At 45.6% G+C, this 15,460-nt stretch overlaps 1 protein-coding gene across 3 annotated transcripts in view; it reads left to right on the forward strand.

The window, feature by feature from the left end:
• The first annotated feature begins 2,372 nt into the window (after positions 1–2,372).
• Positions 2,373–15,460, forward strand: part of ST7 (suppression of tumorigenicity 7) — a 579,549-nt gene continuing 566,461 nt past the window's right edge. For 2 of the 3 annotated variants that reach the window (XM_086919395.1, XM_086919397.1), the window contains exon 1: positions 2,404–2,821. In XM_086919395.1, the coding sequence (XP_086775521.1) occupies positions 2,521–2,821 (301 nt within the window). In that variant the 5' untranslated portion in view covers positions 2,404–2,520. Of the gene's footprint in view, positions 2,822–15,460 lie in introns of all 3 variants that reach the window. The other variant, XM_086919396.1, reaches the window with a different exon arrangement.

Raw genomic sequence — 15,460 nt, forward strand, 5'->3', positions numbered from 1 at the left:
TATTGTCATTCTTAAGATTGTTCAGAGCTGTCATTTGTGCCTTGGAGGTGTTAAATTTAATGTATTTTCTTTCTTTTTCCATCGCTGATATGGCTGATAAAACGCTTTTTTCAAATGTCAGAAGGTTTTTTGGGACTTTACTCGCAGGAGGACAAAAGGAGGATTTATTCCTAAGACCAGTCACCTCCGTAGACTGGGAACTGGGAACTGGGAACAATTCGTCCTAAGCAAACCCGACTATCCCGCACCACGGAAATACCTTGGTTTATCGTAATGAGTTTAAACAAGCGCGAATGTGACAAATGATTAAGCAGTAGAATAAACAATGCTCAATCCCCACTTTAGAAGTGGCTACAGGTCTATGTAACATTGCGCATTGCTTGAATCACGCACAAATGAATATTCCATGCCGGCAACACAATATCATAATTGAAACCCTCCCGTGCTTTATGTCATTAGGAAATCATGAAGCCTTAATCCATAAAGAAGACGCCTCTCCTTGGATGAAGAGGAATCACTTAAATGAGTAAGAGGAGTGTTCAAAAGAGCTCTTTCCTGTATACAGTGAGCTAAGTATTATGGCTAAAATGTACGCAACAATTTGCTTGTAGGGTGAAGCGATTGTGCCCAAACCATCCGCTACTTGTCTGCGTGTAAGAACCAGCAAGTACATGATGAGTCTCCTGTAGAAATCCATGAAGACTCCAGTAAGCCATTTCTCTCTGTTTTTTAAAAAAACATGACCGAGCAAACAACCACTTAGAATGTCAGACTCACAATAGTAATACACATTCAATTTGTTTACTTATGTTTAGGCATAAAAGATAGCAAAACAAGAGAACTTCACCGCAACTTATGAAGGTACTTTTATATACTAAATTCGCTAGAACATAGGGATAGATGAAGGCAGGCAGTATGCAATGTTTTGACACATTATTGTTTTGTTAACCAATAGGATTGCACCGTGGTCCAAAGCCCTGATGATAATCCCTTAAGAAACCGGGGAATTAGAAACGCGTCGGCAAGCACAAATACCTGCGCGGGACTAACATCGACTGAAACTCTAATTGAGGGTGGTGATACACAAAATATACCCCGAGAGCAAATTGGACTTTAAAGTATTTTGTCCCCACATGTCTGTTTTAGCGCCTTATTGAATGTTTATAAGAGAATAATCTTATCACTTGCAGACACTATCGAACTGTTGACTGGTGTAGTCATATGATATGAATGTAAGGTTTTTTTCATATATGTTTTTTCTAATGAATTCATGAAAATATCAATTTATAATTTCCTTTGCACTGTTTTAAAATGTACACTATTACGAATGAAATGTGTATTCCTCTCATGCACTTTAAAATATGAATTATACTTAAAAAATGAAGATGAACAAATACAATCATTGAAGTACAGTTCAATGACTAATTGTGTTGTATGTGAAATCTGCATAATTCACTAGCAGTATCAAAATTGGTGGCCAGAAGCTTTTTGAGTAAAAAATCCTTCTGGCGATGCGGCATCCCGGGCCCGCCGGAGGACGAGATTTGCTGCGCTTCGGGGTCGGGGGGGGGGCATTTTCTCTCTGGATTTCCCTTCTCTTTTTGAAACTCAGGAGCAGCAACACTGTGGTGGTGTCACCAGGGCTTTAAGTGGAAGTTTTTTCAATATTATATACAAGCCATAGTTGCTGCTTATTTATCTTATGCAACTAGCAAACACAGACAAAGCCAATAGTCCTGACCTGTAGATATGATGTGACTTGTATCATATAGCTGGACGCAATGACAGAAACAGCAAAATGCATGCTGCTAAACACAGATTTTTAGCTTATGTGTTTTAAGGCACGCCCTTAATTACTTTGACCACGCCCCTTTGAGAGAACCCCCCCCATGTTTTTTCATCCCACTTAAAGCCCTGCTCAAATCACCATTAGTTTTGATCTGATGCTATTATTGAAAACATACTTTTAAAACTGAAACCCGGTTTACCAGATGGGTTGTAAATTATTCACATGTTGTGTATTTTACATGGTAGCAGTAAAAAAAGTTGATGCGCCGATGTTTTCTTTTAATTGTGCTGTAAATAGTGTAATAATGAATGAAAAATATTGGCGTTTGACAATTTCTAAATATAAGCAAAAGTAAACGTTCTCTAATTTCCAATTGTGGCATTTGTTTTTACATTACTGCAAAACAGCGGTCGTCAAAACAATAATTGTATGCCTTGTGTACTAATAGCGACATGCCAGAGTAAGGAAGCCTATGGGTGGAGTTTTGCTTCAGGTGTTAAAGTGCCTCCTAGATCCCAATGAAGCGATTGTGCAACTCCAGCAGCCTTTATGTATGAATAGCCAGTGTACGTAACAAAGCTTAGAGGAAGAGACGGAACTTTGAAAACTTTTAGAATGGACTAAGCCACTAAGGGGACGATGTAAAACCGGGGCAGATGAAGTGTCTCTTGGTGTCACAGGCAATGAATGGCGGGAGCGTGGCCAGTGCTGTTAGCAGCTGATCTCTTTCCATGATGAGGGGAAGCAGCAGCGAACCTGAAATCAAACAGGAGCTGGAGAGGGAGAGCCTGCTTTTTGAGGCTGTGAATCATCCCAGCATACACCGAGGCCCCGCGGTGGCGGCAGCAGCAGGAGGAGGAGGCGGAGGCAACGGCGGGAACATGGCTGATTCTGGCCCGGGCTTGCCCGAGCACATGAAAGGCTGCATGTCCTGGTATTGGAGCTACTTGTGGGCCATTTGGTTCTGCGTGTTGCTGTGCCTGCTCTACAGCCTGCGCGGCCCCCTGAGGATCCACGACAGCCTCGGCTCAGGTACTACACGGGGGGAACCCCATAACCCCTCCTCCGTCGTGGACGGAGAGACAGCGCGCTGCAGGCGGTGCTCCACAGGCTGCAGGGTTGTGTTTTGTGAGGCAGGCAGCGGTAGGCGCGCTCTGCCGGTCCACGCTGGAGGCACTTCCCGAAGTTAATAACTTTTTGTTCCTACCCTACCTTCCCGCACCGTATGGACCAAGCGAGGGGGGAGTGGTGTGGTAGGGAGTATATTAAAGTGCGGATAAAGTAGAGCAGAGGGCTTCCGTGCTCCCCCATTACCTACAGCGAAATAGGAAGCTCCCACAGCGTTCTCAATGCCCTGGTTGAAGCGGAGGGGGGCAGGGCTGTTCCTCTCGAGGCTTCAGTGACAGCACATGGAAGGAAGGCTGCAGCGTGTTCAAGCTTTTTATGGCTACTAAGAATAGGGAGTATTTGAGAGAGACTGCCCTTCTAAATATTGCGGTAGTTCTAGGAACTACAACAGAAATACAAACAGTTTTTAGGTCTGTCCGGACAGAGCTTCCGTATGAGCAGTTATTGCTTAACATTATGTGATAAACATAAAAACCGACTTGCAGAAGCGCTACCGTACATGCATGAAACTGCTGCAAAACCACGGGAACTGAAGGGTTAACACTTCCTTAATAATGAACAGTAAATGTCTGTCCATTTTATGTCGGCCTCTTTAATATTGCGTGTAATACAATTGTAAAACAATGTGCATATTCACAGGGGCAGATTTACAACTTCTGGTGCATCTCTACAAATCAGCAGGGATGCGCCAGAACAGATGCGTCAATCAATCAATCACAGTACTTGTAGAGCGCGCTACTTACCCGTGAGGGTCCGAAGGCGCTGTGGGGGGGTGTGGGGGTGGGGGGGACGGGAGGGGGGGTGCTGCTGCTATTGCTCGAAGAGCCAGGTCTTGAGGAGCCTTCTGAAGGCAAGAAGGTCTTGGGTCTGCTGTATGTAGGTAAGGAGGTTCCAGGTCTTGGCGACGAGGTAGGAGAAGGATCTGCCGCCAGAGGTCGTTCGTTGCATGCGGGGGACAGCTGCGAGGGCGAGGCTGGCGGAGCGGAGCTGGCGGGTGGGGGTGTGGAAGCTGAGTCTGCTGTTCAGGTAGGCTGGTCCGGCGTTGTGGAGTGCTTTGTGTGCGTGGGTGAGGAGCTTGAAGGTAGGCAGCACTTATGAACCAATCTCGTCCTGTTTCGCTTTTGGTTTTGCTGCCATTTTGTTGTTGTGCCTCCCAGCCCGGCTCTCCACCCCGCTCCCGCCTCCCAGCTGCTCCTCCCTCCCACTGAAAATTAAGGTTCAACCCGTTCGATCAAGCGCTGTGACCGTCCTGACTTGCTCAGAAGCGGTCGCTCCTCACGCTGCTCCCTGATCAAAAATTGGTATTGTAGCGCTATACTGCCAGACAGCTCATTGCTTATTTAATCAATTGCGCATTGCTCGCATTGCTTACGGAAATTATTTGTGCCTGATTATATTGATATCGTAGCGCTATACTGCTAGACTGCTCATTAATTAATATCGTAGCGCTATATTGCTAGACTGCTCATTAATCAGTATTCAATTGTGCATTGCTCGCATTGCCTGCTTAAATGATTTGTGCCTGATTGTGACGGTGTCACTGCCCATTTCATAGCGATAATTAAGATTGTGCCCAATCTCGTCCTGTTTCGCTTTTGGTTTTGCTGCCATTTTGTTGTTGTGCCTCCCAGCCCGGCTCTCCACCCCGCTCCCGCCTCCCAGCTGCTCCTCCCTCGCTCCGCCCTGAAGGACTGGGTTATTTAGAACCCAGCGGTGCCAGGGCACAACACCTGAAACCTTCGTGGGTAACCTGCTCCGGCGTACAAATCACAGAGACACGGGACACTTCCTTCGGCGTCAAAGATTCAAGGTTTATTTGCTGCAGGGAAACACAGAAATCACGGAAGTACAACAAGTGTAGTTCAGAGCGTCTGCTTCAAATTGGTTCTGCGGATCGCTCCTTTTATACATGGTTTTCCCATAGAGTTACATTGAACACAAAAGTTTATGACCCGGTTCCCACAATCATCCCCCAGAGGGGTCGCTTTGGTCACTTTGATATACACAAGGCCCGGAACATAAGTGCGGAAACATTTGGCGGTTCCCAACTGTAAAAACCCATCTTCCCAACATTAGTGCATTCCAACCAGCAGTAAAACAGATTGAAATAGGAACAAGGACAGGTGTAGAGGAAGACGGAGACAGTGGGGAGATCGGAAAGGGTGTAAAAGGGAGGTATCGAGAGACACGAGATACAGGCATCAAAGGGACGTGCCTAATGAGATGCACGGCTAAGACAATAAACCGGCACGGCGAGATGAGCCTCGAGCGGCGCCATCTGCTTTACAGTATCATCCCCCTCGTCATAAAGACACTTACAAAGGACATGTGTCTTCCGCAAATATCTTGGGAGTCCCAGGGTCGCGAAGCGGACATCGTCCGTTCGCTGGCTACTTGAGGGCAAGAGACAAAATGGATGCCGTATCTAAGATGGAACCCGTGGGTACAGATAGAAATACCCACGTAACAAACGAACGGTTTAGGTTAGCGTAGCGAAACTGTGTACACCCACTAAACTCGTCATTTGCGGTTCATAGATACCAGACTCGACCATATTCGTGCGAGTTGAAAACACCACTTACAATTGTCACGGAACCTCAGCCCCCTCCACTATCCTCTTATGTCAGAGCAACATACGCGCAGCGTTCACGCGCAGCGGACGCGCCCTATGCGTGCCGAAGGCGTGCCAAAGGTAAGCCCGTCTACGCCCGTCCGCGCCTGGACCGCGCCCAGCGCCAAACTCCCTGGTCCCCGCAAAATCCACTCCACCCGCATTACGTACGACACCGCTACCCTCTCAGCACTCAACTCCGGCCGTCTCCCAAACTGCCACCAAGCCGCCCCAGGACACACCCATGGACCTTTCACCTGCCAATCCTGCAAGTTCGACTGCATCAAGACCAACACCAAATCCACAAACGCCAAACAGAGCTCTGATACCAACCACCTTAAGTGCATCCTACTCAACACCCGCTCGGTACACAAACACGCCACTGAACTATGGAACCTACTAGATACCACAACGCCCGACGTCGCCTTCCTTACAGAAACCTGGATGAACGCCTCATCAGCGCCCGACATCGCCATAGCCATCCCGGATGGCTACAAAATCGTCTAAAAGGACCGCATCAACCAAACAGGAGGAGGCATCGCCATCGTCCATAAGAACACCATCCGCATCACGACCAGTTCCGACGACAACCTCGCAGCCGCCGAACACCTTCACTTCCAGATTCACACCGACCATAAGACCACACTCAGAGGCACCCTCATCTACAGACCACCTGGACCCCGCACGCAATTCAGCAAAGACATCACCGACTTCATCAGCCCACACGCCCTCCCCTCCGAGGACTACATTGTACTAGGAGACCTCAACTTCCACCTGGAAAAGAACAGCAACACCACCACCCTTCTGGACAACCTCGCCAATCTAGGACTCAAACAACTGGTAGACACCCCCACCCACCACGCCGGACACACGCTCGACCCAATCTTCTCCTCCAGCAAGCACATCTCCTTCAATCACGCCACAGAACTCCATTGGACGGACCACAGATGTGTCCATTTCAACTACAGAAAAACCACGACCCACCACCAGCCACAACAAATCCCCCGTAGAAACTGGAACAAAATTACCACCGACCAGCTCGCCACATCGCTATACAAAAACCCTCCTGCCAAATCATTGGACCCAAATCAAGCAGCCATCAACCTCTCACAATGGATCACCCACAGCGCTGACGAATTAGCACCCTTGAAAAACCTTCAAAACAAGCCAGGTAGCAAAAAAGCCCCCTGGTTCAATGACGACCTTAAAAAATCCAAAAAGACCTGCCGCACCCTCGAGAAAGCCTGGCGAAAAAACCCAACCACAGACAACATGACCGCCCTCAAGAACGCCACCCGCAAACGCCACCAGCTGATCCGATCCACCAAGAAATCAGCATTTAAAGATCGACTCGACAACAACGCCCACAACAGCAAGGAACTCTTCAACATTGTCAAAGAATTTACCAACCCCACCGCCGGCACCAACGACATCACCCCCTCTCAAGACCTCTGCGACTCTCTAGCCTCGTTCTTCCATAACAAAATCGCGGACATACATAACAGCTTCAGCAACCAGTCCACCCTCCTTACCTCCGAACCGAAGCCCCCCACCACCAACCTTTACGCCTGGAACCCAATCAGCACTGAAGACTCCATCCATTCCGGATCGCCAACCGACCCATGCCCCCACCACATCTTCAACAAAGCCGACTCCATCATCGCACCCTCTCTCCGAGATGCCATCAACTGCTCCCTCAACACTGCCACCTTCCCGGAAAGTTGGAAACATGCCGAACTCAGCACCCTCCTGAAGAAACCCACAGCAGACCCCACCGAACTTAAGAACTACCGCCCCATTTCGCTCCTCCTATTCCCTGCCAAAGTCATTGAGAAAACCGTCAACAGTCAGCTCGCCACCTTCCTCGAATCAAACGGCTCCCTCGATCCATCACAGTCCGGCTTCCGAGCCAAACACAGCACCGAGACCGCCCTCAGCGCAGCCACAGACGACATTCGAACACTACTTGACAACGGAGAAACAGCTGCCCTCATCCTACTGGACCTCTCCGCAGCCTTCGACGCGGTCTGTCATAGCACCCTTATCCAACGCCTCAGTAACATAGGGATACAAGGAAAAGCATTGGATTGGATCATCTCGTTCCTCTCCGGAAGAACCCAGAGAGTCCGTCTCCCCCCGTTCAGATCAGAGGCCACTTAAGTCATCTGCGGCGTACCACAAGGATCATCACTCGGCCCCACCCTCTTCAAGGTCTACATGAGCCCCCTCGCATCCATCGCGCGCCAACACAACCTCAACATCATCTCCTACGCAGACGACACCCAGCTGATCCTCTCCCTCACCAAAGACCCAAACACCGCCAAAACTAACCTACATGAAGGGATGAAAGACATAGCCGAGTGGATGAAGAACAGCCGTTTAAAACTGAATTCAGACAAGACGGAAGTCCTTATCCTAGGATCATCCCCCTCTGCTTGGGACAACTCATGGTGGCCATCAGCCCTGGGCAGCGCACCCAAACCTACTGACCACGCACGTAACCTGGGCTTCATCCTAGACTCCTCCCTCTCGATGACCAGACAAGCCAACGCCATCTCATCTTCATGTTTTAACATCTTACGTATGCTCAAAAAGATCTTCCACTGGATCCCCACCGAAACAAGAAAGACAGTCACCCAAGCACTTGTCACAAGCCGACTATACTACGGTAACACCCTCTACGCCGGAACCACAGCCAAACTACAGAAGAAAGTCCAACGCATCCAGAACGCCTCCGCCAGACTCATCCTAGACATCCCCCGCCACAATCACATATCCGGTCACCTGAGAGACCTCCACTGGCTCCCCGTCAACAAGAGAATAACGTTCCGTCTCCTCACCCACGCACACAAAGCCCTCTACGACCCAAATACCTCAACACGTGCCTGACCTTCTACTCCCCAACCGCCAACTACGATCGTCCAACCAAGCCCTCGCCGCGATTCCTCGCATCCAAAGATCCACCATGGGAGGAAGATCTTTCTCTTACTTAGCGGCCACAACCTGGAATTCTCTCCCCACCCACCTCCGCCTCACACAGAACCACCTCTCCTTCAGAAAACAACTCAAAACCTGGATATTCGACAAATAGCATACTCCCCCTCCCTCAAGCGCCTTGAGACCCTCTGGGTGAGTAGTGCGCTATACAAATTTTAACTTGACTTGACTTTGTCCGCCTGGCTTCTTGTACCTAATACGAAGGACTGGTTCCTAGCGCTAAATAATTGTTAGGTATATAATTAAATTGTTTTTGGTGTTTTTTCTAAAATTGACAGTATTGATTGTGTATATTTTGAACACTTGTATATTTATTGCACACTTTATTTGTTTGTATTTTTCACTGTTTGTTTGATGACATATACAAAACAAATGATAAAATGTTTTGATAAAAATAGATAAAAATACTAAAATAAAATAGTCGATCCCCCAGAACTGATAGGCTGGGTGGTATCCAAAGTTCAAAAACAAATCTGTCTGGCTATTTACTTTGTTGAGTACATTTGAGTGGTCCAAGCCAGTCCAGATATAGGACCCAAACCTTTTTCTTTGCCCTACAGTGTTTTAAGTCATAGGCTGCATTCTCAGCACTGTAATTAAGAAGTCTCTATTCCCCACTGCGCCAATTAAGCCTCAATTCTGTTTCTCCCTGAATAGGCACAAAATCTCTGCAGAGAATGCAAATGAAGTGTCATACGTCAGTGTACAATAATGCATTTCCGCTCAATTTCTTTAATACGTATGATTTATCATCTTTCATTTAGGTGTGTGGTTACTTTGTGTGAGGTTACTCAGACAAAATAGTTCTAGATTACTTTTTCCTTGTTTCTTTTTTTTGTGAGACATTGACAGCTAAATCCCTTAGATTCCTTATGACTGCTGCAATTTCATATTTCACCAGATGTTAAATGGGGTGTAAAAAGTAAAAGCCGTGTGTGACTCACCTGATTGCTGCCAGTGCTGGGGAGAGTGCGGGCTAGGGAGAGTGTGTTTGCCAGGCTGAGCTGCTTGCTTTTTCATAAGTTAGGAAGTGTTGGGACTGAAGTTCTTCAGCCTGCGGCAGAGGTGAGTGGGGGGGGGGGGGGGGGGTACACTGACTGTAGCAGCAAACCGCAGTTCGATGGTGACCTGAGTGTCTTAATAGAATTTGGACCGAAATGAGTCACAGGCGGCTCTCCACTCCTCGTGCTGGAGCTTCTCACTCTGGCCGACAGCAATTCTACAACCACCACCAACTCCACCAATTTCACTAATGCCACCACCAATACCACCACTGCCGCCAGCACCACCAATACCACCACCATTAATACTACCACCACCAATACCCCCACCCCCACCACCACCAGTACCAATTTCCACCGCCACCACCAATACCACCGCCATCAATACCCCACCACCAATAATACTACCACCACCACCAATACCACTACTTCAGCGCCTCTCGCTCACTAGAAATATTAGGGGCATTGTACGAGGCTGGAGCTGCAGCCGAGACCATCCGTCCCTCCCTCACTCAGCGCCTGCCATAAAGCACAGCCCATCCTGCACCAGGAGGTGAAGCCAGGGCCCTACTACAGCTGGAGTGTTTTTGAATCAGGCCAACGATAGCATTGACATTACGCAATGCCACACTGCACACTCAAATCACGGAGAGGGCAGGAAATAGCCCCCCTCCTGCTCTTCCTCCTGAGCTGTGGCAGTGTAATAACAGAGGGAAAGGTGTTGTATCGCTTTGTTAGTGTTTATAGCTCGGATCATATGTAACTCTCACTTCACATTTTGGGGCTGTGTAATTTACAACACTTACACATCTTCTTCACTGCACTACTTATCACTACTTTGAAGATGTCGCAGGCTGGTCTCTTCCTCTGATATTTATAATCTAACAAGTGGTCGAGAAGGCACTTTATTGCAATGCAATAGGTCTCGCATTTGCGAGTGTTTAAGCTATTAGTATTGTAAATGACAATGCCTTTTATTTATGTTTTAAAACCCAAAACATAAATAAAAGGCATTGTCATTTACAATGCTAATAGATCAAACTCACGTGAATGCAAAATCTATTGCATTGCAAATGTTTGTTTAAAAGGACTGCTTGTATTGCGCTTTTATGGCTAGTGGCAAAATGTATACTTGATACAGCAGGAGTGAGTTGGATATAGTGGCGAGCCAATGATCATGGCTATAGACTTGATCTGTTTATTATGAAATGTTATGATAAAGACAATAAGCCGGTCATATTTATTGCGAAAAGCATGTGTTAAAGTGAATAGTAATCTTAAGTGTGCATTGTTTTTACCAGGGCTGGTTTAGCACTGGGGGCGCCCAGTGCGACAATCTTTGTTGGCGCCCCCAAAACCTCCTTTTCCACGAATTCTCTTGCTACCATGCTCCACCAATGCCTTGCGTCTCTCCACAATCCCTCCCTCACATACATTTCATTTGTATTGTAGCTCCTTTATTCATACCAGTGTAAGATGTCACAGGACTTTACATCACACTTACATTATACAGAGCCAGTGAATCAAACATTTATAAATCGGTCTATGGGATATGTTGCATAAGACCATAAGGAGTACGGGGTGTTTAGAGTCGCATGTCACTGATACTCATAGGCAGTATATGCTTTAAGAATGTTTGGTTTGGAGAAGCACAAACTTAGGATTTAAAACATAACATAGTGATTGGCTTTACTAATCCGAGTGTAATTCTTCCCTAATGAACCTTTTATTAGCAGCATTGAAATAATGAAAGACTGGGAAAAAATTATAACATTCTAACCTGTACCATGCCGTTTGCATGCAGCTCTTTGATGACCGTTCATAGCTCACAGTGCTACATGAGGGTTGTAACTTATGAACTGTAAGTAACAAAAGGATCTCTGTGTCAAAAGCACTAATCAACTGAGCGATCCACGTTAAATACAGTTCGGTGATTTGAGTGGCTCACGCTCTTTGCAGCAGGCATAATAACCCTCTGCGCTCCTTTATCATGAGTGGTAACTGCCATTAGACAAAACTCCATCTCTCTCCAGCAGGAACATTAATCACAAGAGTTATCTCCAAACTTTTATTGTTGCCTGAAAACTGCTGGGCACATAAGTAAATCTGCAGCAGGTGCTCTTTAAACCAGTGTTTTTTATAAACATTGAGCCCCTGAGTCAACGGCAGCAGCTGCTGCACTGATCGCACCGCCCTAGAGCTGTCCCTGGTTATTATTGTATATTCAAGCCTACACATAGGGATTTTGTTACATGGAATCTCACATATAACTGTAGTAGGCATATAGTTTTGGTGTTGACTGCCCAATGTAGCAAACCATAGATATAGAAGGTTTTCTCTGTGAGAATCCTTAATCCATTTTAAGAGAGATAGTATTTTACTTAGCCAGCTGTAATTTTGTATACCTTTTTGATTTTATAAGTTTGTGTCTGATTGTTGCCTTAGGGAAAAGATTACGCTTAAAACTCTAGGCCTGAGTTGGTTATGGTTACAATCAATATGTCTGTTTGGTGCACCTAAGGCACTAGGTTTGATGCCATAGGTCTTGTCTGCTTAGTATGAAACCTTATGAAAAAGGCAGTTGGTATTGCTTATTAATTGTTAAGAGCGTATGTTAAATCTAGTAAGCTTTTAGCAGTTGCCTGTTCTCACATTGTGTTACAGGCTATGGGCAGGTATTTTGTTACATGTAATCTCACTGATTACGGTAGTAGGCAAGGGTTTTGACGTTAGTCATCTACTCTGACGAACCATGAGGGTTTTCACTGTGATGATTCTTGTTCGGCCTTGTTGAGAGGGCTGGTATATTGTTTTGAATGGAACAATGTTCCTTAACCCCTTCCCTGTGCCGCGAATTTTGCCGCGGCACGGGGGGGCTAGGGGGTGGGCGCGGTGCTTCAGCGCTCATGACGGCTCCACGCCGTCATGCCTCACGGGTGGCGTGTGCTCATGACGGCGTGGCTCCGTCACAACCCCGCCCACTCATCTATTCGCCCGCTCAGGCGGGAATTAGTGCCGCGTGGGAGGAGCGGCATGACTGCCCCCACACCATCATGAGCACACGCCTACCGTGACTCATGTCGGCGTGGAGCCGTCATGAGCAGGAAGGGGTTAAGTGCACTCATTTGTATTCTCAGATACTTCAAAAGTGTTTTTCAGATTTCATGTGCAGTCCTTGGGTGTGCACCGTCCCAATTTGCACACCATTGAGATTAAAGCTATTGCTGGCTGTGTGTCCACTTCCCAGTCCCATGGTAGGTTCACCAATTTATGATGAGTTTAGAAATGATATGCCAATGGATTAGCTGCTGTTGATTATTCTTTTAATGAGTGTTTTACATATTCTTCTCCATTAACATTGTGATATCATCTCATATTTCCAAAAGATGACCATTTGCACCAATCGATTCCAATGGTTTCAAAGACTTAATGCATTTTGGTCCAAAGGACCCTTCATCAGGGATCACACCAACAAAACAAAATAATTGTTTGGCTCTGTGAGAACCACATATAATCCAAAAACACAAAAGAAATATGCGGTGAGCCAGGTGCCCCTTCAACCAGTGACGATCATAAACCAAGTGTAACAAAACAGTTTTTTGCCATATAAATTATGCCAATGTGCCCATATGACCAAAATACTCAAAATGAAATTAACACCTGAAACGAGATCTAATGAAATACAGAACAACCATTAAAAAAAACATATATTCAAGCATAGTTTGCGATGTTTCCATTTCGCTCACCAAACGATGAGCGAAATGGTATATACACAATAACCTCTGTGGTAAGATACAAATCCAAACTAACCATGGGCTCCACAAACATTGATGTACGCTCATGCGAACCTCCAGCATGCTATCCTCCCTGTTTTTATACACCGTGAATTATACTTTTGTGAGTAAAAGAATAGAACATTGGTAAAGGCCTCAACTTGAAAATTAAAAACCTACCAATTAACAGGCACCAGGGAGGAGTGTGCCCGAACCAAAGCTGAAATCCTCTGCATTGAAAATATAACATTTGGTAAATTAATAATTGACGGGCGCGAATGAGGTGTGTGTTCTGTTGTGCGTCGGTTTAACCCGTTTACGGTGGCTGCAATTCCGCAGTGGTGCGGCGGATTTGATGAGTGGGCGGGGCCGCGTCGGAGGTAGTGCATGCGACAGCCGTTGTCTGACAGAAGCACGCAACTGGTTAAAATGCATGCCTCTGAGATTACAAACATAACAATTGACAATATAGCGGTGTCTGTTACAAATACATCCTTGACGGAAAATAGGTGAAGATTCCTGTGAACTCCAATGCTCAAAAATGTAAAGTGAATGAAGAGTGCGCATGCAATTACCTATGTAATTCTAGCTTGATTGATTACTAAGGTTGCAGCGAATTCCCTCAATGTGCTCTCTCACTGTGTGTGTTCACCCGGATATAAAAACCAGTGCCCTGGATGGACCACTTGCTTAGAGGGCCCATCTCCCCCGAAAATGTGGAAAAAGACTGGCCCTCACCGTGATAAATGTTTCAGCTGAAAGCCTAATGTGCTGGAATGGTACGAATTTAACAAAAGAAAGTGACATGCTGGAAGACAAAAAAAGTAACCAACCTAATTTTCAATAATTAAACATAAAACAAATAATGATCACTGAAATCAACATTTATAAACAAGTATTTGCAATGCAATAGGTCTCGCATTAGGAAAGTTTGAGCTATTGGTCTTGTAAATGACACATTTGTTATTTATGTGTTGGTTTTGAAAATAGTGAAATGAATAGCTTTGTCATTTACAATGCCAATACTTTTATCTTTCGCAAATCTGACACCTATAGCATTTGTAATGCAACATGTTTTGTATTTACGTGACTTGGATGTATTGATATTACAAATAACAGTGGCTTTTAATTCTTTTAAATAATTAATACTTAAATAAGTTATTGTAATTTATAATGGCAATAGCTTAAACTTTTGTGAAGATTATGTTCAGTGTATTTTTTTGTGACGAAAATCCAAGAACAGAAGTGAAATACTAACATCTTTTTGTGACATTTGTAATAAAGCTTGAAACATTGAGAGAACATATTCGAACCAGTTGTTGTTGAATGGTTACACAGATTGATACTGTGGTGGCGCATAGTGATGCTGTGGTGATGCTGTGGTGATGCCATAGCTAGAGTGAGGGCGATAGATAGCTAGAGTGAGGGCGATAGATAGCTAGAGTGAGGGCGATAGATAGCTAGAGTGAGGGCGATAGATAGCTAGAGTGAGGGCGATAGATAGCTAGAGTGAGGGTGATAGATAGCTAGAGTGAGGGCGATAGATAGCTTCAGTGAGGGTGATTGAGTGCGAGAGCGAGTGAGGGCGATAGATAGATAGTCAGGTCAAAGAGGTGCATACTTTTATACTTTTGAATGCCCTTCATGAGGGGCAGTCCCTAAAATCGACCTACATTGTAAATTAATTTTTCTTCTTATCCCACTCTAGACATTTCAATAGAGTGTATCTCCGAGATAAACAGAGCTGCTAATTAACTATGTACTGCCAAGTGTTTGCAATGGATCGTATCATCCAAAACAACATGAATCTGGCCTGAGTACCCCATTGGTAAATGTGGGCAAGTTATTTATTTTGGATGGTCAGAGTAGAACACCGGCAGCTCTGTGGGATTGCACAAAAACGTTTCAACACCACGAACGAAAGAGGTTGGTTAAGAGCGATGTTTGAAGCTCAGTATAGTGCAAAATGAAAATGCGGTAACAGAATATGTAAAGCAACCACTAACACGATCTGCTAAAGGCACAACCCACGGAGGCTGGAGAACATGAGCTACCAGCAACGAAATAACATTAGTTGAAAAAGTAGCAAAAGTACGTTTAATTAGAAAAAGGGGTGAGACACTAGTATTTTACAAAAAAGTAAACAATTGTGACAAATAGC

Source organism: Lissotriton vulgaris, chromosome 1_1 (assembly GCF_964263255.1).
Source record: "Lissotriton vulgaris chromosome 1_1, aLisVul1.2, whole genome shotgun sequence".
NCBI classification, from domain to species: Eukaryota; Metazoa; Chordata; class Amphibia; order Caudata; family Salamandridae; genus Lissotriton; species Lissotriton vulgaris.